The 24718-nt window shown below is 34.9% G+C and overlaps 1 protein-coding gene across 1 annotated transcript in view; it reads right to left on the bottom strand.

The window, feature by feature from the left end:
* Positions 1-10853: 10853 nt before the first annotated feature.
* The window catches only part of LOC145997239 (uncharacterized), a 69152-nt gene continuing 55287 nt past the window's right edge, over positions 10854-24718 (bottom strand). Inside the window, exons 4-5 of the mRNA XM_083134064.1 lie at positions 23758-23889; positions 10854-14573 (exon numbers count right to left, since the gene is read on the bottom strand). Coding sequence (XP_082990190.1) covers positions 14490-14573; positions 23758-23889 — 216 coding nt within the window. The 3' untranslated portion in view covers positions 10854-14489. The remainder of the gene's footprint in view (positions 14574-23757; positions 23890-24718) is intronic.

Raw genomic sequence — 24718 nt, 5'->3', positions numbered from 1 at the left:
TTAAGACCTTACTCTTCTAATGCATGCGATTCACTCACTATCAGACCACAACTGAGTATCCGAAGGGAGGCAATATCATATGATCCGTGGCAATAGTATACAATACTATATACGTTTATTGTTGCGGATTATTAAAATGTTCAAAAAAGTCCAGTAGCCCTTCTGAACAGCCGCCTGCCGTGTGCTGAAGCAGTGAGCGTAAAACTAAACACCGACAATTTAATTAGTAAAAGTGAGAATGTATCTTATAAGAAGTGTGGTATTTGTAGGGGGCTGGAGGGAATTCTCCCCTCTGGATACTTATGTCCCCCTGTCTGCTTAATAAATTTTATCCCTGGGGGGGTAGTGGCTTTTGGGGAGAAACAATAAATTATTGGCAATTTAGTTACTTTTTCCTACTTCGCCATTCAATTGCAACATTTTCTGTCAGACAACTGGAAGCTCCATTTGGTGAACACAGATGTGGCCTCAAGCGCTGCTCTATTCCTGGAACTGTCAAACAATTGGCCAAGGTTTTGTTGTCCACGGAATTTGGCAGGAAAATGCATCTGAAAGTTACAATTTGGTTGTCACGTGACTCGATTGTTACCTCAGAACGTCTCAATTTGTATGAGTGGAACAATAGTACACGAAGATAGCCTACATGGAATTTTTGAAACAAGCGCGATAGCCCTATACGAAGTCATTTTTTAAAGAACAGAGTTGTTTTTTTTTTTTTTTTTTAGCTAGATTTCTTTGTGAAGCTAGAATGTTAGTGGAAAAAGTGAGCATTACGAGTTCCAGACTCTGCTATATCAGGAATCTGGTTTCAAAATTAACGAAATCTGTTAAAGCTGGTGGCACTGAAGGCTGTGTTGATCAAAACATCGGTTTTGAAAATTTGAAAGTGCATCTACACAAGAAGGAGGTAGTAGTAAAGTGTTGAGTTTCTTTGTTTGTTGCCCATGAAAGATTTAACAAATGTAAAATTACGTGGCCGCTACATTACCTTTCATTGCTCACCTAACAAATTTTCAGAATTAACACGCTAATAGAACTTGTGTTAAGCTCCTGGGTCCTGAGAAGCAAGTTATTGAGTAATTTGTATGATTTCGCAAATGTAACAGTAATTTAGCAAAGTAGTCTTATGCGCTATTTTTATGTAGTAGAACAATTTTTGATTCTGTCTCCCCCCAAAAGTTATGCCCAAGTTTGATTCAGATCCCCAAAAATTAGGTCCCAGACTAGATTTTTGACGGTGGGTGTCAAAATCTCATTTTAAAAACTTTAGGCAAAGCGCCGATTAGCTGTTCTGATCATAAAGTAGATTTGGCCATTGTTTCTGTCAAGATACAAATTTACATCGGCAATTTTTCATCAATTAAAATCTATGCTTTGTTCAAAGCTTTTTAAAAAGTTCAGTGACATAAAACGAAGTGTGGAGTGACCCCATTTACCAATTAAAATTGTCACCTTGTAATAAAGGGGTTCCGGGTTCGATACCCGGTGGAGGCACAGAGTGGTTCGGTTCCCACTTTAAAACTGTAGGTCCAGTCCCGATTAGCCTTACTGTGCATAAAGGTAGACTTAAATCATCAAATCAACCAATCATATAATAAAAATACATACATGTGTAATATATATATATATATATATATATATATATATATAAATATATATATATATATTATTACATATATATTATATCGGGTCACGCAACAATATATAAGCATTATCTCATGCTGTCTCTAGACAGTCGGTATAATTCCCCCCCCCCTGGAAATTTCTTAAATACCACACTGCTTAAAAGGGATTGTTGACGTTAGAGAACAGGTTCCGCGCGATTGTTGACAGTTGATTGAAGCAGCAAGCAAAGTAAAAACGAAACAAAGAAAGGGTGTTTTGGCATCCAAAGTGTTCCAGTCGGAACTTTGCATAGCAACAAATATGCGCAAGAACAACAACAAGTTAACCCCAAAGGATGCATGCAGTAAATAAAATCCGGCTACGTTCTGCCTTCATGTCGCCCCGGCGTCCGTGAAACGACAGGGGGTACGGCCGTACCATCGTACCCCCCAGTGGAGCCGCCGGTGCAAGTAACAGATAATAAGGTAATAAGCAATGAAATAAATAGTTTCTTTTCTGCATGTTCCTACAGTAATGCAAAAAATACTAAAGAAAGTTGAAAAGATTAATTGATTTATTGATTTGCTTTATTTTATTTCGCATTTGTGCCACTTTTGGGTAATCGCGAAGATGAGGATGAGTGATGATATAATGAAATTGATGAAGGTACACTCACAAAGAAGAGTGTGCCACGGAGGTCTGTATTGAAGGTTACTTCGACAACACAAACTACATTTGTAACTTTATTTAACATGTGTACAATTATATTTTTTAAAAGAATTTCTCGAAGAGACTTACCTGTTTACTTGTTGAGCAAGGCATGGCTCCCAATAATACTGCCCGTGTCCCTTCAATCAAGATGATGAATATTTGAAGTGTTACTAGGAACAAACTGTGGACTGAGTAGTTGCTGAGATATTGAACAATATTAAATGAAACGAACAACATTGTAAACAAAATTTCCAGTAAGTGGGAAGTAATTGGGAGTCCAAATGACTCGTTGAGGGTTTGAACCATTTTACTGACCTCCTTATGCTTCTTTCGCAATTCGCGGATTTTTGTGCACTGAAGAACAATTGAAGGGAGAATTTGCCTTTCATTTATCTGTTTTTTCTTAATTGGATATATGCGTTGGTGTGCATGACTTCTAAAATGAAATGTTTCAGTATTGAGTACATGGAAAATTGTTTTGAATAGCCAACACAAGTGAATGAACGCAATGTCCAAAATCAGCATTTCAGCATATGGAATAAGCAGACATGCAGTCACCAAGAACTGGAAAAAGGTTTTATTTTCTTGATAAACTGAGAGTCCACTTAATGTGAAAAACACACTAACATAAATGAGACATATGGAAATAAAGATGATGAAGCTATTTCTAATTTTGATGTAAGTTTTGCTGCAGCAGGAAAAATGTTTGTCTAATGTGGAGACTTGCTGAAAAGTATCAGCTACTTGAGTTGAAGATCTGAATGAAAACAGAACCAGAGTCAAATAGCAGAGGATTCTGGGTCCTGCGATTAGAATATTAACGAACACAGCATCCTGCCTTCCCCTGGACGACGAAATGAATTGAAACACGACAGTGTGGTAGATAATAGCACTGAAAACAGAAAATCTGTAAACGATATTGACAACTATTAGTAACCACTTTGCCACAGCTCTTTGAGTAGTTTTGCTTTTGTTTCCATCTGTTTTCCACGTTGTCAAAGGTCGAAAGGGGAACAAGACACGGTAGATAGGAATGAGAACTGATTCAACACTACACGTCACCATTTTGCACTGTAGGATCAAATGTATATTGAATTGGTCGGTTGAATTTTAATTTTGCTCATTTTCCATTCTTGGTGAATTAACGGAGAAGGCGTTGGCCAAACAACTAAATAACTTGACATTCGCTTTTGATTAATTGCATTACTTTGTATGTTGTATTGCAAACATTTACTTCATTCAATCTTGAAAATGGATCACTCCCCATTGATTGCATCACATTGCTGCTTTTTACTCACTTGAAATTTTATTTAATTTCTTCTCAGAATGCTCTAATCTTTACACAGTGACAGCCGTTAATGGGATTTAACAAGGCTCAAATTATGAAATTTTGCTCGCAAATAGTCAATTGATGACATTAAAACATATATTATTTTTTTAAAAAAAATTGGAAAGAGGTGTTTTTGAGACTTTTAATCTTTTTAAAAATTACGAAATTCAGATACCACCGTTATGTTGTATTTAATATTAAAGCTCATAAGAAATAGAAGAGAATATCACCAATTTGGGATTTCTAGGTCAAATAGTTTTTGATTCACAGCTGTTTAAAGATTTCAAAATGTTGTCAAAATAATGTGATTGTTGAGTTTTTGAAAATCAAAAGGTCAACAACTAAGAGCCCAAAAAATCTGAAATTTTACAGTTTTGTCAAACTTAATACGTACCACTGTAATAATAATTATCAATTTCTGAGATTTCAAGATTCAGACTATTGATCTGACACGGAAAGACCCGTGACCCATGTTCAATCCCTGAGATGGGTGATTATGTTGGGGATTTTTTCCAAAAATGTCCCAGCATATATATGGCTCTGGGATTCACCCAGCCTGGGCAGTGCTGCAGTACCAAAAGTTTCAGAGGGTACATGATAAGTTTTGTGAAACGTCAAGAGGAGACCATGTTTCCATTAATTTTGGATTGTTTTTCCATTAAATATATGAATGAAATCATTTAACTTCTGCAAAAAGTGCTATTGATAGTAGAATACTGATGATGATGGTATACCTCCATTGCATAAATGAGATATTTACAAGACAATCACAATAGAGAAGGATATTTTTTAAAATATGAAACACTTATTTTAATAATTACATATGAATGTAAGGGGTAGAGTACATCATGTTATTTCATTTTCTTGATGATTCTGCTTTTGTGACTTCTCAGTGCAAACTTGGAATAATAGTTTGAAGACATTGAAGAATTAAATCATCTGTAGCTGATTGTGGCTGTCTACTCAAAAAACTCCAAAGTGCCTCCTTAGAGAAGGCTCCATACACATCACAAGAACGTTTTGACTCATTCCACAGAATTCGAAACGAACGTGCAGAAATTTATTTTCATTTAATTGTGGTTGCAAACACTTTATTCTAATTAAAAATACATGATCTTTCGTGTACTCAACTTTATTTCCCTTCCAGAAGTTCAAATGTTGGCAAAAATTGCATATTGCAAATTGTGTGTAGCGGTCCAGAAATCTTGTATTGAAATATGATCCAGTTCATGATAATATTCCATTTATTCTACACTTGAAGTGTTAATTATATATTTATTTTCCATGTTGGATATATTCTCCATAATACTACACCATTACAAAACTTTGGGTATATTATGAGTGTTCTGGGTATCAGATATTAGTGTAAAAGTGTTCAGGAGTCACAAACATGACCGTTCGTAGGATTTCTCCTTTCCATACTACATGGTTCACATGTAAATCTCCAAAAATTGTGTGCAACAAGCAATCATGGAAGGTTGTGAAAATAAAAAAAATAAAAAAAAAAAAAAATAAACATGTAATTGAGAGTACAGTTTATGATGATCAGGTTTGTGACCTGAGATATGTATTATGCAGATATTAATAACTATGAATAGAATAATGTATTTTATTTTCTATTTAACAGTGGCAGTAACAATATTAAATACAGAGAATTATTGGAAGTGTTCTTATATTATAACTTTCAGACATTTCATATACTCCTACAGGTATGCATGATGAAATGACTGTATGGGAAAATTGCATTAGGAAACATGATCACAAATATTACCCTACAGTGATCATAAAAGAAGCATATGCTTTGTTTAAAGCAGAGAATTGTGATGTAAGTTTTTTAGTATTCAAAGTTTTGCAGTCTTTGACCACAAAATGATCATATCATAAATATTACAAGTGACCAACACAAAGAATTCAGCCCCTCCTTGGCACAGTGCTAGTGTGGTCGCCTTGTAATCAAGAGGTCCCAGGTTCAATACCAGGTGGAGGCATATAGTGGTTCGGATTCTACTTTAAATTGTAGGTCAAGTCCAGATTAGTCTTAATGTGCATAACACACATCAACTGAAGAACAACAACAGCAAAAGGATGCAGGCTGGGGTATTCCAATCTGACATACAACCCAGCAACACTGTCATATTTCAAGTTAATTTTCCTATGAATTATTCACGTGAATGGCAAGGTGATATACAATCATTGCTTTGGAGTAAAAAAAAAGTGTAACTTTATTCACTGTTGCTCTTTAAAACATTCAAATGCTAACCAAGGCATAATTTTTGTATAAAAAATATACACTAAAAACGTAACATTTCCACCCTCTAACAGGATCTACTTCAGACAAGGATTCACACTAAAAAAGATGTATTAGCATGGAAACAAGGCTTAACAGTGCTGCTTTAGTATACAAACAAAAGGCACAGTGTTATCTTATTGCTAGTGAAACAAAAGATAAATCAAAGCAGTCTGTGTCTGCATTCATTTTGAAACTCATTGAAGTTGCCAAGTTTTCAAGCAAATAAGCCAAAACTGATAATCTAGAGTGATGGACCTTTGGGTAAATTTAAAAACAAGTTTATCTGCTACCTCACATATGATATCCAGACCACAAGATCAATTTTCAAGTGTTGAATGAAAGTATTAAGCAACTTTTCATGGGAAAGGAGTTGTGTATGGTGTGGGTGGTAGAGCAAAGACTCAAGTAGATGCAGAAGTCATGGCATGATGATCCATTGTGCAGAATGCACTTGAACTTGCTGCAGTAGCTGCAAAAGTAGTTCCAAATGTGAATATAATTTCCGTGATGCAAAAAAAGATATAGCACAAGTCCAGATTGACTGCAATCTATGTTTGTCTATTTAGCAGTGAACAGACATTGGACATCCCAATACAATAAGTTTGTTACTGTGAGAATGAAGGGTCATGCTGTGATCATGAAGGTAGTGCATGTGGTATTGAAACTTTACAGTCATAATTTGCTACAATATATAGTTCAACAATTTCACTTGGGACTTTTCTTCTTGAAAAGTATACGGAAAGAAAATGTGGAAACCATATGATTCAGAGGTATCTGCAGTGTCAAGACTCTGATATTAGTGCTGTTTCCTTGGACGTGACTTCATATACAGTGGCGTAGCAAGGGGTGGGTAAAGTGGGTAACCACCTGGGGCCTCGTGCCTGAAGGAACCTTGCATCCCATGGGGTTGATACAAAAAATGTAATAAATGGAAGTGAGGAAAAGATGGAAAAGACTATTCTTTGTGGGCAATAAAATTAAAGCACTCTGTTTCTATCTGGCTTTAAATTCTAGTTAAACATTATAATTTGAATGAATATGTCGAATCAGGGGCATTACATTTAGGCAGGTGGGTCCAAAAATGATAAAAATTATTGTCGTATTTCTCATGTGAAACATTTACGCAAAAATTTTAATATGTTAACAACAAAGCACCTCCAATTGTCACAATGCAAGTGTGAGGCATTTAAATGCTTGTGTTGTTTTCCACTAAAGGAGGGCAATGTATAATATTAGCAGTTCTTCCTTCCTTCCTACAGCTTCATATTTCAGCTCTCAGAAAACGGAGGGAGACATTTTTAGGGTGAGTGAAATTATTAAATGCCATTATCGTCAATAATTTATTATTATTATTATTATTACTTAAATATGACAATTTGCTTAGAATTCAAATCTCGCCCAGGGCCTCGCAATATGTTGTTTTGTCACTGTTCATATATTAAGAATATGACATAGGTGCCATAAAAGTGGATTATATAATTCAAAGATTGCCTACTAACATAAAGAACAATCATAGGATTGTGGTATTCTCAGTTGTATAAAATTAATATCAAGAGCTTGCCAGATAATACAGGGTGGCTCAATAAGTCACTTAACACCCTCAGTACAAGGCCACTGCGGCATGGAATGTGAAAATGGCGATGACCAATCATTGCCTGGCCAAGGGGGAACCACATTGACGCCACCCACGTGGTCGGCGGCCATCTTGATGTCCGCCATCTTGAATTCAACTTCAGAATTTTAAATGGGAAGGGGGTCGTGCGACATATCAAAATGGGCTAGAATTTCACGATAAATGCAATGGTGAAGGTTTTTTTGACGTATCTTTAACCAATAAAAAGTTATAACTGAATTCTTGTACCAATTTGCTCCTTTTCGAGGTGTTAGAAAATTGCCTTAAAATTTGTTTAGCGCATCGGTAATGCATAGAGATCAAAGTGACGTCTAGGGAGAGAAGTTCGCATGCCATTGCACACGATTTTAATCGGATACATCCATGAAGAGCTGCGCATTATGAATGGTTGTCGCGAACAATTTACAGTGTGACGCTTCCATTGAATTAAAAGTCTTTCACAGTGACAAGGCTAATGTTTATGTTCAGAAGGAAGTTCATAAACAGAATATTCGATGCTTTTTATCTGATAACCCATTTTCGACAGATCAAAGCTGAATGGTTAGTGCTGGTAAGTTAATGGTGTTGCGTGCTGTGTGGAACACGATTGGTTAGTCAATTTTCCATCAACGGAACCTTAAATGCTTAGGGCTACCTGGATTTGTTAAATAAACAGTTTTTTTCATCCTTGCTTATGGAAGAAGGTACTTTTTACAGAGTTTTTTCGATAGGGAAGAACACCAGAACACTTATGGGAACGTTATGAACCTGTTTTTGTCCAAAGTTAGTTATCAGATGACAAGGGTCGCATATTCTGTTTATGAACTTCCTTCTGAACATAAACATTAGCCTTGTCACTGTGAAGGACTTTTAATTCAATGGAAGCGTCACACTGTAAATTGTTCGCGACAACCATTTATAATGCGCAGCTCTTCATGGATGTATCCGATTAAAATCGTGTGCAATGGCATGCGAATTTCTCTCCCTAGACGTCACTTTGATCTCGATACATTACCGATGCGCTAAACAAATTTTAAGGCATTTTTCTAACACCTCGAAAAGGAGCAAATTGGTACAATAATTCAGTCATAACTTTTTACTGGTTAAAGATACGTTGAAAAAACCTTCACCATTGCATTTCTCGTGAAATTCTAGCCCATTTTAATATGTCGCACGACCGCCGACCATGTGGGTGGCGTCAATGTGGATCCCCCTTGGCCAGGCAATGATTGGTCATCGCCATTTTCACATTCCATGCCGCAGTGGCCTTTTACTGAGGGTGTTAAGTGACTTATTGAGCCACCCTGTAGAACCATGTATTTTCAAACATTGTCATGTACATGATCACCTGTCACATACATGACTGGCACAATTTTACTACATTAAATAACTGTAAATAGGAATCTGTTCATTCTGCTAAGTGATATGTATTTGTTAGTCCATTAGCAGTTTGCCAAAAAATTTCAAAATAAACATTGTTTTGTATAATTCACTGAATTTTCAAGAAGAAGAAATATATGTGAAATGTAACTTCTATTTTTTGTCACATACATGATTATTATAAAAAAGGAATTGAGACAGTCAAACATTGAATTTAATCTATTCTCTGTATCATTTACTGTTAATAATATTCTAATTTATGCAATGAAATAAGTTTCATCTCAATTCCTCAATTGTGATGCAGATTACCATTATTTGTGTCTGTGGAGGTGTTTGTCACATACGTGACTGGGGAATGAGCCTTTTGCACAAACTATTGAATCAGCGTCATTTTCAGCATATCTTCACACATTTCTGATACTTAAACTGAGCAACTGGTGGGCCTTCTCGGCATTATTTTCCTGAGCATGTGAAACCAGAAGTATTTGAAATTAATAAGCTCACTGGAGTAACAGCTAAATTACATAAATATGTAAATGCAAACCAAATGAAAATTGACAATGTATGCATTCTAGCAGAAGTTATACTCTCACGAGTAAGGTTAACCACAGAGTATACGGCATATACCACCACATATCCTTGACTACAGCCCTGAGCCTGGGTAAATCCTACTTGGGGAGCAACTCTGGTGAATGAAGGTGGCTGGAGCATATGACCTCCACAAATGGCTGAGATCGTGAATGTGTGGGGCCTACCTCCCCACCCACTCCAAATGCCTTCATGATGGCATGTCACAATGTGCAAGCATGGGTATCGCCAGAAATTTTTGCAGAGGGGTCGGACCAATGATAGTAGAAATAATAACAACAATAATAAAAATATGTAAATAACGAAAAATAAACAATTCTTTCAAATGATTGTTATTATTATTATTACATAAACGACGAGACAAATATTAGTGAATATTCAGAACAACTGCTATTTTTTTTATTATTATTATTATTATTTTTGTTACATTTCATACAGTTAGTGTACTGAAATGCACAGTCATTGCTCTTAGTTTTAACTTTTGCATACCTCATTCAAGAAAAGGTTGAAAAAGGTTAGGTTGAAATTTTACTCATAAGGTTTATGTTGTGTGACCTCTCACCTACAAACTAACATTCTTGAATTGATTGATTCATTTGTTGTTTTAAGTCCACTTTATGCACAGAAAGGCTAATCGGGACTGGACCTACAGTTTAAAGTGGGATCCGAACCAATATGTGCCTCCACTAGGTATCGAACCTGGGACCCCTTGATTACAAGGAAATGACACTACCACGGCCCATCAGAAAAGCCCTAAAGTTATTGGAATTTTGAAAATTTTGGGGTCATTTATTTTTGGATTAAATGGTAGAATAAGGAAATACAACCTTGTTTTGATTCATATTTTCGATCTAATACAGTTTTTAATTTGGTTATTCTGTTTGGATACTGTTATTAACAACTATTGGTTTGTGTGTGTGTGTGTGTGGGGGTGTGTGTGTGTGTGTGTGTGTGTGTGTGTGTGTGTGTGCATAATTACAGTGCTGCATGTGCTACAAATCTCAGTATGTTAGTTTGTGAGCATTCCAATGCATTAAGTCTTGTGTTATTACCTAGATATGCATTTACTGTAAAATCAGTTCCTCCTCAGTGAAAAGGGATGCTCGAGTTTTGGGTTTGGTTTCATTCCTATGGACAAAATATTATTCTTAATTAAGTTTTACCCTTGTGTTTTCATTGTGTTTGATATCTTAACAGTTTGATTATTATTACAGCTATATATTTCATAGACTGGCAATTATGCTATTTTTCAATGTTTATTTAGTGATTATACACTGTTAAAGATCTACAGTAAATTCTATGTGGTCAAAATAAATTTACATATATTTCTTTTTTTAACGTAGATCTTTATTACATGACCATTAAGTACAATAAAAGTCAGTCAATTAGTGTACTTTTTATAAAAAAATGAAAATAATACAATTTATATTGATATCACAAAGCAAAACATGTGTGATATTTTGTTTTAAAGAGAAGAACATTATTATAATTTACTTTACTTGTAGTAGAGAAAACTGTTTCATAGTTGTTCAATTTGTATTGAAAATTACTGTCTTTACCTGATAAATCAAATTAAATTACAGTTCCATGCTATAATTCATACATATGTTTTTATGAAAAATTACAAACAATATAAAATTATAACCCTTTACACATAAGTATTCGATAATGCAGTAGGGTCCTGATAATTTGATATTCCTTATAATCCAAGGCAAAAAAACTAAATAGAACTAAAAAGAACTTCAATGTGTTGGCAGAGGCAATGCAGTACAAAGAACAACAGCCAGGGGCAGCATCTACCAACAATCTTTGTTTAGACGATGGTGTCATATTGCTGCTCAGGAACAATGCAATGTCCTGAAGAAAGACACCTAACCATTTCTTTGAAGTACAATTTCAGTATTGTTTAACTATTATCCCTCCTAACATCATTGTTACTACTGTACTGAGGAACACAAGCACAATATTCATAAAAGTACTTTATATCCTATTTTTCACATACTGTAGTTATTGTTATATTTGCCTGTTCCTGTTTTGCCTAAGATATTCCGCACAGAGGTTTCTTCTTTGTAGTTAGGACTCTCCTAGATATGAAACGTCATTTTTGTTTGATGTACAATTTGTAAACTGCATAATTTGTATTAATGTAGAGATATTATTAGAATAATTTAATCAAGCAAACTTAGGTGAACAGGTCATGTGGCGCAAATGGGAGAGGAAAGAAAAGTTTACAGGATTCTTGTTGGGAAACCTGATGGTAAGATACCTGTAGGAAGGCCAAGATGAAGATGGAAGGATAACATTGAGATGGACCTAAAGGAAATCGGCAAGGATAAAAAAGATTGGATTGATGTTGCCTAGGATAGTGACAGATGGAAGACTTATGTTGCTGCAGCCATAAACCTTCGAGTTTAAGAAGGCTACAGAGAGTTAGTTAGTTAGTATAATTTGTATTAGATTGACTTCTCTAATGTTACTGCTACTTACAAAGAATCTGCAGTAATATCATTGTGTGTGTAGTCAGTCGTCTGCCCAGCATTTTCAAAAGAGGGAATGGACATGATGAAGGGGAAGGGATTATGTTTTCTTGTTTTAGTAGCCAACCTTATTTGTTACCATCTTTTCCAGAAGGGTACATGACCCCTAAACCTCCTCCTCATCACCTTGAACACACACCACTATGTGCAGTCTACTTCATACAAGAAAATTACCAAAATATTAGTAATATAACTGGTATTTAATTAATAACTTCATGGAGTTTTGTTTAATTAATGATTTTGAATATGGAATTTGACTTTGAAGCAAGTTATTAGATAGAATTGTCATTACACAGCCTCATATTCAAAATCTATTACAACATTGTCTTGAATTTCAGGGTTTTTTTCCGAATTATCCTTCTGAGAGGGAGGGGATGTAAATTTGTGGAAGGGTACATTTAGAGTCAAAATGGCCATATATTGGGCCTGTTTGAAAAATTTTACGTGGCGTTAAGGAAATTTGGGGAAACGAGGGTATAAAGAGGTTGTATAAAAATTGCATCCGTACTTTATGTATGAATCTAGAAAATATTGAAAGGGTAATTTTAAAAATCAGAAATTTACAGTAGACTGTTTTTTGCTGATGATTTAGTAATATGGGGGAACAGGGAAGAAGAAGTACAGAGACAACTTGATAGTTGGAATGAGGAAATCAGAAGAACAGGAATGAAATTCAGTGCAGAAAAGAGTGAGGTGCTAATAACAACAAGAAACAGAGCCAGAAATGAACACGGAAGCATAATTGAGAGAAGTGAAAGAATAGAAGAGGATGTAAACAAAAGAGGACAAATGGGTGGTGGACTATATCAAAGCGTTTGAAGATTAATATGGAACAGAGATGTACCTATGAAATTCAAGAAGGTAATATATAACACATACTATGTGCCGATAATTATGTATGGAGCAGAGACTTGGACAATGACAGAGAGAGACAAATAAAGATGCAGGCATTGGAGATGAAATTTTTAAGGAGTATATTGGGGAAGACTAGAAGGGATAGAATAAGGAATGAGGAGATCCGACAGACAGATGGTGTGGTGAAGCTTCAGGACAGGTTAGACCAGACACAGATGAGATGGTTCGGACACATGAAGAGGATGGATGCAGAAAGACTACCAGTAAGAGCTTACCATGCACAAGGATTGGGAATAAGGCGAAGGGGGAAACCAAGATGTCCGTGGAAAGAGCAGATAGCAGAGAGTGTTAGGAGAAGAGGACAATATTTGAACACCGTGGAAAGAGAGGAGTGGTGGAAGACCAGGAAAAAATGGAGAGGCTTGACTTCTACGCCGACCCAGCCAGAGGTAGGAAATGGCAAAGGATGATGATGATACAGTATACTACACTGGAATGTGATAAACGAGGCCCATTTTACCAGGGAAACCAATACTATTTATATGTGTGTTCAGACATTCCCTTCTCGAGCTGACAGCAGTGAAATAAAAATTGAGTCAGCTAATTCAAGTTACCTGAATGCCTCTTTGCAGACATTCAAAGGTTTTATTCATTGCAGTTGGTGTACAATAATTCTCAACGAGAAATGGTGTATGAATTTATTTATCTTGGCAGCAAGAATACAAGACACTATGTTTACATTGTTGCTGTAATAGAAGGTTTGATAGCACACGTCTACAAACCTTGACACTTGATTTGCACATAAATTAAATATTAATGAATTGTTTTCCTGCATTAAGCATGAGAGTCTCAGCTATTTTCATTTTTGGCCTTAAAATTTCCCAAATGAGTATCTACGGCATTGTGACTGCCAAAATTCAAAATCTCATGTGTTCCTACATCAAATCTGATAGTATGTTATAAAAATAATGGCAAGAAATTGGTTTATTATATAGTTTTATATATATAATAATTTCAATTCTCAAATTTATTATTAATATAGAGCTTGAGCAAGATGAATCAACTAAAATATAATGCATGTCATTGCAAGTTGCAAAATGTGTTTGGGAATTACATAATAGCCAGGTTACATGCATGAAACTATTTCAAAAAATATATTGCACATAAAAAACATATTGATATATTAGCATCTTTCATCATTATTATTCCTTTTTATGTAAGTTTACTTTGTTGCTTTATTCTGAACACTGAACTGTGTGACAAAATATTAGACTAGGCTATTGTTACTTCAGAATTAATTTTAAAATCTAGATATTTCAGTCTTCAACATCAAATGTATGTGGTAAACAGTCATAAAATTTGTAAATTACTCTTGATGAGAACAGAAAAGCAAGGAAATTTTTATCAAAATATATTAAAAGTAAAAAAATGTCCATTCCATATATGTACTGCTACTTTCATAAATCACAAAATTGTTCCACTTCACAAGTTAATGTCAGCTAAACTTAAATGCTCATCACTTAGTTCATCATTTCTCGGAAGGAAGCACCATTCTGAATTACTCCTTAATATCACTAATGCTCATAATCCAACCAATCGATTTCCTACATTATTTAAGGCATCAGTGGCATAACCAACAGCACTCCTGAACATTGTGAATGGATACTGAAATAGAGAAGAAATATTTGTGAAAATAAGTATTATTTGTTTTCTGCATTAAAGGAAATTACTTGCTAAACATATTCCATTATTTATCCACAGTCACTGCCAGGCATCAACAAAGAAGTTTCATAATTGGGAAAAGGGAGACGTGGTAGTATATAAATACGGAGAAACCAGTACTCACTTTATCCGCGAAACTGTTTTTTCTTCTTCGTTCTATTAATTTCAGTGGCCACTGCCACCATCCTCGTTGGAATTCTTTAAATCCCTGACCTTGTGTACTCATCCCATACACGGATGTAATGGAATTATGAAGGGGGTGAATAAAATTGTCTTGGCTAACAGTGGCTTATTCTTAAAATTTTACATATTTACCACAACAATTCTTAATTATTGTATATATTTATTAAACACCCCATCTAGATCAATTGGATATAATAGAAATAAAACACAAATTCAGGCATGCAAGTAAAACAAAAACAGAAGTCCAACCACCTCACATTTTCCGGCAATTTCTATACTTTTCATAAAATTTATCTTTTTACTCAAATTGTACCTGGATTTATCTGCACCAAGAGAAATTTACCTTCATGTAGCTACACGTATGCTGCCTCTGTCAAGTATGATACAAAAGGCAGGAAGGAAGAAGCAGTGTTCTCTTTGGCTAACTCGCCCTTCTCTCATCCACCTGGGAAGGAACCCTGGTTCTCAGAGGGGTGCGATGGAGAATGGTTAGTGGTATACATGAACCAGTCTTTAAGTTCATTAAAAAAATTATGTAAATTCTGGTTTACACCCTACTGTTTTCAGTAGACAAATTCTACTGTTTTCAAATGTCTTCTACTGTGTACTGTGAAAAGTACTGAAATCCTATTGTAGATCTACTGTACAGCTACTGTGGTCTACAGTAGGACTACTGTACTCTTCAGTAAGGCTATGGACTGAAAAAACAATGCATATAATAATGCATAATACTTGCTACCATATATTATAATATCATTTATTGACACCAAAGAATAGACAAATTAATTCTTGACACCACATTTTCAGCGATTTTGAAGTGAATTGGGAAAACAGTACATGAACTGAATTTCTACTGTTTTTCTAATGAATACTACTGAAGTCAGATATATCTTAATGAATAAGTTACTACAATTCTTTCTTAAGAAATAACTCAACCTTAAGGCAGCTAGTAGTCTGAGTACATGATCATATCAGTAGCTTTTTCTTTCAGCATTGAATTTCCATGGTTATTACTATATCTGTAATGCAATTGCAGAAAGGAGCCATTTTTCAATCAACGTAGTCAACAGTGTTTGCTTGTTTTGGTTTTTCAAGTATTGAGGGTCAGGTCTTCGTTTAAACTAATTTTTTTGTTGTTTTCGTGTGAATATAGGAATGTCAATTTATGTATAAAAGAGTATATTTTTTCAATTTTCTACAAGTGCGTTAACCACAATGAAGCTACACACTTCAAAATATGTTCACTTTATTTGATTTCTTTGTTGTGTGAACACATTCCTAAGTAGCAAGTTCCACATGCTTTACCATACATTTATTTTAGTTGTTTGTATGATTTTTCCATTGTATTTTCAGTTGTGTATATATAAGAAAATTTTCATTACTGACAAGAGTACTCTTTTCAGACAGCAATATACTGAACACAATAAAAGATATTAGTTGTACAATTATATTACTGAAAACATTAAGAGTACAGTTCAACTACTTAAGACTACCAAAAACAGTAGGTCTACTAAAAACAGGAGAAAACATTAGCAGTACACTTCAGCTACTGAAAACAGTAGACAGTGATGGGCTACTGAAAACAGTAGAAGATAGTAGCATTACAGTTCATCTACTGAAAACAGTAGATGTTTCAAAACACTTATTGATCTACTGAAAACAGTAGACAGAATTTTCAGTAGGGCAAGCTTGTTTAAATAGTTTGCATAATATATAATGAGCAATTACCCACATATTAAAGGTTTAGCACATCGCACTACGATGCCAGGGGTCCCAGGTTCGAATCCTGGCCTGTTAGTGTCCATTCATCAATTTCACTCATTCCTATTCTTGCAAATTAACCAAAAGTGGCACAAAAAGCGAAGTAAAATAAAGAAAATCAATTTATCAATCAATGAACCATATATTAGAGCTAAATGTAAAAACATATGTGAAAAAAGTTGGTTTACCAGCAGTAAGCATAGTAACATGGAGAATACACCACTGTTGGGTACTATCTCCTTCATTGTGGAAAACTTCATACATCAGCATATATTCATAAATTCCAAATTTTCAGACAATTAATATCCGAGATGTACACAGCCTACTTATTAACTCATTTTAAGATGAACCACACCAGTAGAATTTGGCAAGCTTGCTTTCATATGTGCATATTAGGAGCATAAAGCATAGTATGGTACACTTTTATGCAGATGACACCCAAATACAAATCCCATTTCCACCAAAATCAACAGATTCTGCAACAGCATTAGTTTACAAAGATTTGGCCATCATTAATACCTTGTGTAATACAATTGGTCTGAAAATAAATCCACAAAAGTCTGTTTTCACCGTCATCGGTTCCAAGAATAGCCTCGCAATGATAAACCCGAATAATCTACGTGTCAAAATAGAGACATATGCAATTACACATTTAAAAAGTATAATAAATTTAGGAGATATGTTAGACAAACACTTAAACTAGGACCATCATGTCCAAGAGCAAACTAAGAAAGCCTATGCAGCACTAAGATCCCTCTCTAAATTTAATGAATACCAAAAAACAGATATTAAAATGAAACTTGTGCAAGCACTGATTCTCCCTCTTCTAGATTACTGTGATATAGTATATGGTGCAAATTTGTCTGTTCGAAATAAAGTCAAAGTTCAAAAAGTTCAGCATTAAAAAATTCCATCATATTCTTCCAACTCTGAATGAGAACAAAATGCAAAACATGAACAGACATCACAGACTTCATTTCTGTTACTTTATACAGAATCTTTTGCACAAAAAAATCCCCGAAAAATTATTCGAGAATCTAAAAACCAGAAGGGAAATGTACAATTATGAAACAAGAGGAACAACGAAACACTCACTGCAAATTTTCAAATCGATTTTTACACTTTTGGTGACAAAAACATGGAATGAACTCTCCCCTCCATAACCTCCCTCCCAAATACTAATAAATTTAAGAATGAGCTAAAGAATCTACTGTTAGATGAGCAATATCTCTGTTCAAGCTCCCATGAGTAGCACTACACAATACAGCCTAAACTGCATACGAGCCTTTCCAATCCTTGACAAATCTTCAACTACCTAGGTATATTATAATATTTGCCTGTGCATTGTTCTATCTTACCTCACAAAACTACCATGTACATCAATCTCAACATCCTTGCATAAATCTCCTGCTCAGAAATGTTTGGTATGTACGTGTGTGTGTGTGTGTGTGCACAAATGCGTGTTTTTCTTTCATTTTTATGTCTTCCTGATTATTTAAAATCTTGTCTTTGTTCTTTTCTTTGTACTGTACCCCAGTGGCGTCTCATGGCCTCAAATTTGGCCGGGGCTTATTTTTTAAAGAATTTAAAATATAATGACAATTCACATGAATTACAAAAAAAATAGGTATTTTTCTTCTTCTAGACTACAAAACTGGACTTATTTTTTTAAAAAAGTATTTAAAAGGTAATAACAATTCATATGAATTACAAAAAACCAGGTATTTATCTTCCTCTGAACTACAAAATTGGACTTATTTTTTTTAAAGAATTTAAAATATAATGACCATTCACATGAATTACAAAAGAAACAGGTATTGCTGTGAAACATACCTTTTTACAAATGTTGGTTCTCATTTAAACAAGAACTGTGCTCTCCTGTTCTTCTGCTCAGCAAATTTTGTAATTATTTTTTCATTGAAGCCCTCTATGTTTGCAATGTATTCTTTCTCTATTGTAAGCACTGCCAAGGCATTGAGTCTGTCTTGTCCCATTACATTTCTTAAGCAGGTTTTAATACGCTTCAATGTGCTGAAACATCGTTCAGATTCAGCTGTTGCCACTGGAGTTGTCATTTTTACTGTTTGAAAAGGTATCCTCTAAATCATTTTCAATGAAAAACGAATGCAATGTACTGATAGAGTTTATGTTTTTAAACTCTTCACTACAATAAAGAACACGAAGTTCACTCTTTAGTTTTCCCTCTTCTATGAAGGGATAATATTTGGCACAATTCTTACACGAATCATCGAGAAAATCAGACTTCCTCCAGTCATTGAATTTTGCATCACCACCAAACAAACGGCAATTAAAACAAAAGATAGTTTTCTTGATCTCGCTAGCTGTCAACCACGGTTTTCTGTTGTACCAGTCTGGATTGAAAGAGGGTGATTGTGATTTGTGTTTTTGTATTAATGTAACACTCGGATGGTCAGGACCTAATTGTTTAACAACAAGTTTTTCTTGGTCACTCAATGTCTGAAATGGTGTTGCCAACAAGAAATCCACTTTGTTCATAGCAAATAAAAGCCACCACAATGCTACACTATAACACGCGGGATCGAACGAACGCGACGCAACGGAACTAGCCCCAAATCAACACCCAAACCCATTGCACTCCCCACTTTGCTCTCTCTGCTAGCACGTGACCTTCACTGTAGCGTGTAGCGTAGACCACGCCTTCCTCTGCGACGAGCCCCGAGACCGATAACTGACATCAATGCCCCTTTAATCTCTCTGTGGGAAAATTATGCAAATATGGGAAATATTACTAATATATAAACCTTACCAAGATACTGAATAGTACTTTTGGCAATACAGAAAAAATATAGACAATGAGAAGCGAAAATGGTGGCAAGGTTATGTAAATTAAAATGTGATGAACATGAAAAAGAATATGTTGGAAAAATCAGTGCTGAAAGTGGGCGAAATGTGGGGAGTGCTACGTCCCAGTTAAGAAAATTTTCAAAAAGCATCCCCTACCTACTGCATTGTCTCCATGTTAACCCATGCCAGATTCCCCAACCACTGGCATACATAGAGGGGAAGGGAGGCTGATGGGGCTGCAGTCCAGAAAGTTTGGGAGAATTAAAATTTTCAAATGAAAGCAGTAAAGCACTCAGGAAAACCAAACCCCACCTTAAAATGACCAATTACAACTTTTTGTCTGAACAACTTTTAAGAAGAAGGTTAAACATGTTATTAATGAAATATTCTATAGTGTAGGCTACTCCCCTCACTAGAACGCACTTTGAGCACTGGGAGTTTTTTCTAGAAACAGAAGGGACTATTATACAGAGAAGGAAAGCACATTGGATTGGCATCTAAGAAGGAAGACTGTAGATGCTAGTCAGAAAATTATGTTCTCATAATTGGTCATAGAGTGGAATATTATATTATATCCAATATGATGAAAGAAGATAAGGTATAAAGTAGAATGGGTATGCAAATCTTGAAATATAATCTGAAGCAGAAAATAAATATAAACGAAGGGAATATGAGCACCAAGTGGATAAAATAATCAGGAAACAAAAGAAACCCTATATTTATCCCATGATTTTCATGTAGTCCAGTCCAGACGTGGCTATAGGAGAGTTAAAAGAGAGAAATGAGGACAAAGAAGGACAGAAAGAGAAATTGATATTAAAATTAAGTACACAAATCTAACTGCATTATATATTTTTTCTGTATTAACTGGTTAATGGTAGTTATATTGCTTTCTCCAGGATAAATGTTTGCTGAACTTTTAGATATTGCCTAAATGCCACAAAATTGTATCTCTCGATACATATTCATACCATTAAAATATTACAAAAGTCAAAGATACATCTGGGCTTGAACAAACCCTCTGAAAGTCAATAAGCTCATTATAACATAAGTGTGCCTGTGAGTATACTACATAAACATTACTTATGCATAAATCAAAATTTATAAAACGACTGCCACATTTATAACAGACAATTGCAAGATATTCTTAGTTTGGCTATTACAAGTTAACTATGGTATACCATATAAATCTATGTAGAACAATATTATAATTTATATTTAGTGAGTCCATGAGAGACCATGACTGTAGTAAAGTATCACATTTGTCAATGTTCAATTTAAATCCACTTCATGACTGGACTGTACTGGACTGAACCAGAACTCTTAGGCAGATTCTATATTTGTAAGAATCTTTCTTTTAAGTCCACTTTATGCACAGATAGGCTAATCAGGACTAGACCTAACAATTAAAGTGAGGTATGAACCACTGTGTAATGTGCCTCTACGAAGTATCAAACATGGGGACCTCCTAAACGACCTTACTATGATGCCATCAGGGAGCCCTTTTGGCAGATGCAATTCCTCTACTTTAACTATAAAAGAAGAAGCAAAAAAAGGTGGGAGGGGGGAGCTTCGAGTCATAATTTTTCAACAGTAGTTCTTCCAACAAACACGTTCCATAAGTTTGTGTATGTTTTATTGACTGCATTTCTGTCAGTTTTGAAACCTTACTTGATTTTTATTTTTGTACTTCATGAAGGATTCAAATCAATGCTTTCATTTACCAGAATAATGTCTTTATGAACTTTCAGTGTTCTTTCCACGTTACATTACGAAAATGTACTGTGTCATATTTTTATAGCTTTTCAAATAGTTCTTTAATTAATATTCATAAACTATGTGTACATGTATCCATGTACGTGTGCAGCTTACATTCATGTATACATACATGTATGTGTTTTGCACACTACACTAAATGGTACCCAATTCACACTCACATTACCATAACTCTGTGTCTGCCCATGACTGGAAGAGCAATTAATCTGTTATCTGAACTAGTACTCAAAGTGGAAATTCGTAGCTTGGAGGATGTTTTGTCAAGTTTGGGAATATGTGGAGATTTTGCTTGTAAGATCAACATGGATCACATAGGTGCTGGGGATAAAAAACCATGTGGCGCAACAGCAGGGGTGTAGCGAGACACATGGGGGCCTTGGGGATGACTACTCAAGTAGGAGTCCCAATTACTTCTATTGGCTGGTTCTACGAATTAAAAAAATGCATAATTTTAACATGTGTGGTAGTAATCAAAATATAATTATCTTTACTATCATTAAAATGTGTTTATTTGTTTTCATAAATGCTAGAGATGAATAATAAGAATCTTGTACAAAGTAGCTAATGAAACAGATACTGTGAAATACAAAACATTATTTACTCATTAACAAATTAAAATTAATGATTAATTACAATGCTTACAGTATTGATTAGTTGATTATTTCTTACAATGCTAGACTAAAGACTTAAATTATGTCCTTGATTTTTGTCTGCAAGAGCATTGATTACTTTGTTAAAATTTTTATTTTTCAATTGAAAGTAAAGCCAGACCACTATGGCATTCCTGATTCATAGCATTGAAATGTGCAAATAAGTTTTAATAATTTTCAATTTAGAAAAATATCTCTGCCTTTGCTACTGTGAAAGGGACAGTAAGATACATGAAACAAGCTGTGCACACATTATGTTAATTGGAAGTCAATGACTATGTTGCATCACAAGGAGATTTATTCTTCTGCACATTCAGTGTCTACAGATCTTCAAAAGAAGAAGCATGTATCACTTTCTATGTCTCTACAATTTCTCTCATAGCTTTAAAGTTATTATTCAGTTCTGAGCAAATTGCATCTATCGTTGGGTAAAATATTGGTATTTTGAACCATCTCTCTTGGTTGGCAAAGTGCTTCTTTATTTTTGATTCTTTTGTCAGAGAATTCAATTGAAATCCAACACTTGCCACATATCTTCATCACTTAAAGAAGAAATTAAAATGACCCCGAAGCTGAGTCATTTCTAAGAGAGTGTTCCATAAGAGATCATATGCAGTTATAATTTCAAGATATTCTGTTTGTAATGACTTATCTGCACCAAGACTTTACACTGAACAGTCAATAATAAAATGAAACTGAGAGATTCAATTTTCCCCTTAAGGACAAAGCCTCACTTCTTTCATCTGATTTCTTGCATTTTAATATAAGAAAAACTTCCAAACATCATCTTCCTGCCCATCGAGTTGGATTATATTAAGCATTTTGAGAGTTGGGTTATTTCCTGTTCAAAATTTTAACTCTTGGCTTTGCAGAATATTGTTACCAAACATTATACAGAATGCCTACTTATTGACTGCTCACCTCACTCCCACATGCCTCAGTAGAGGTGAGCAATCATCAAATCAGTTAAAGGGTGATGTGTGGTCAGCACAACAAACCCCCAGTCGTTTTTGTAGGTTTTCATGACGAAGTTATGTTGCTCATTCGTAGCTCCACAATTTCCTCATGATGGCGGGTGGCCATTGGACCCATACATTGGCCAAAAGCTCAGTAGAAGAACTGTTATGCTTCCTCCCAAGATACTCAAACCAGTGCACAAACCCTGAGCCCAAAACCCAATGCTACATGGCCATGGTACAGGACAGGTGACAGGGATACCTGAATAAATTATTCTAGGTGGGGAATGCTTTATGAGCATTTCATTAACAGGGGGACAGCATTTTCCAAGTTTTGATCACTGATCTGAACCACTAAAATAACCCCACTTTAATTCGAGCCCAGGATTCCCTGATTAAGTGACGACATTGCTGGTGGTAAGGCTACTATTAGAGTAGCCATTTGATTGCCATTGAGTATACATTCTGCATTTAAATTATACATCCAGTCATAATTACCTTATTTTTGCAAAATTTCCGCCCACACACATATATTGGAGTGTTTCATCATAATTACATATTACATTAATCACCAAGAAATAAACGCAGATATCACTATTTTAATTATATAGTTCAACAAAGGCGGTAATTAGGAGGGACAGTTGCCCCCCCCCATTTTTTGCCACTTTTACCTTCGCACTATGCTAAACCTTATGTACCATGGGAAAGTAAACTGTCCTTGGCCTCCCAGTTTTGGAACCCAATCCTTGCAACTGCAAATCAAGCTAATGATCATAAAACTTACCTTGCCTCCTCGATGGCGCAGTGGTAGCATCCTTGCCTTGTAATCAAGGGGTCCCGGGTTCGATACCCAGTGGAGGTACATAGTGGTTCGGATCCCAATTTAAACTGTAGGTCCAGTCCCGATTAGCCTTTCCGTGCATAAAGTGGACTTAAAAAACAACAAATCAATCGAAATCAAATCATAAAACTTACATCAATGACTGAGTTGAGTACTCTTGAAAGTGCTTCTGTTCCACTCACAATACCTCTTCCAATTCTGTCAAAGTTTTGGCCAGTGTTTCCATATTTATCTTCTTCCCTGATAGTATCAACAACAGGTTGTGGCTGAAATTACAGAAGAGACATGTCAATGTAATATTCTGTGTACTGGTTAATGTGTTTATGGTTTCCTAGTCCCTTTGCATCTGGATTTATGCCCATTGCCAAATACTTACTTACTATATCATCGTTTCATTAGTTTTACCTCCCAATTTTTATGAATTTCCTGTAGTTCTGTTACCAAAAAATGTCAAAATGCCAGGTAAACAGCAAAACATTGGGATCTCACTAAATCGTATCCAGAATTGCTCACAGTGTATGTTGCACAGAAACCTGATGGGACGATCTTCGTAATCATAATTTGACCACATAAAAAATATCTCTCTAGCAGGTGCATGCATTTGAAGAAAAGTCTATTAATGATTTTTCAGAGTTTAACATCTGTCATACCTTATAATATTATGGTGTATAGATAATATTGGTGTCTTATTACTTTGCTTGCCTGTACAAAACATCATATAGTAAGTAATCAGGTTAAACAATATGTATTATATTTATGGCCACATAAACACACACACACACACACACCCATACACACACATCATATGCATAAAAAATAGGATGAGTTCCATTTTTAGTCATCCCAAATACTTAAATTTTAATGATGTTAGTCTCATTCTAATTATTAATTATGTTAGAGTTAAATGATAATATAAACACTGTGAATCAAATTATTACATTATGATGTATATTAATTACAATGTCCATAACAATTTTTTTATTCTATTGAATACTTATTTCTTGTACTTTTATTTTGGAATTTTTAGATTTTTCTCAAATGTATCAACATATAGGTGTATATATTAATTACACTGTAAAGAAAATTAACTAACTG

Source organism: Lepisma saccharinum, chromosome 13, assembly GCF_977018435.1.
Source record: "Lepisma saccharinum chromosome 13, izLepSacc3.1, whole genome shotgun sequence".
NCBI lineage: Eukaryota > Metazoa > Arthropoda > Insecta > Zygentoma > Lepismatidae > Lepisma > Lepisma saccharinum.
This window is presented reverse-complemented; position numbering and strand designations above follow the sequence as displayed.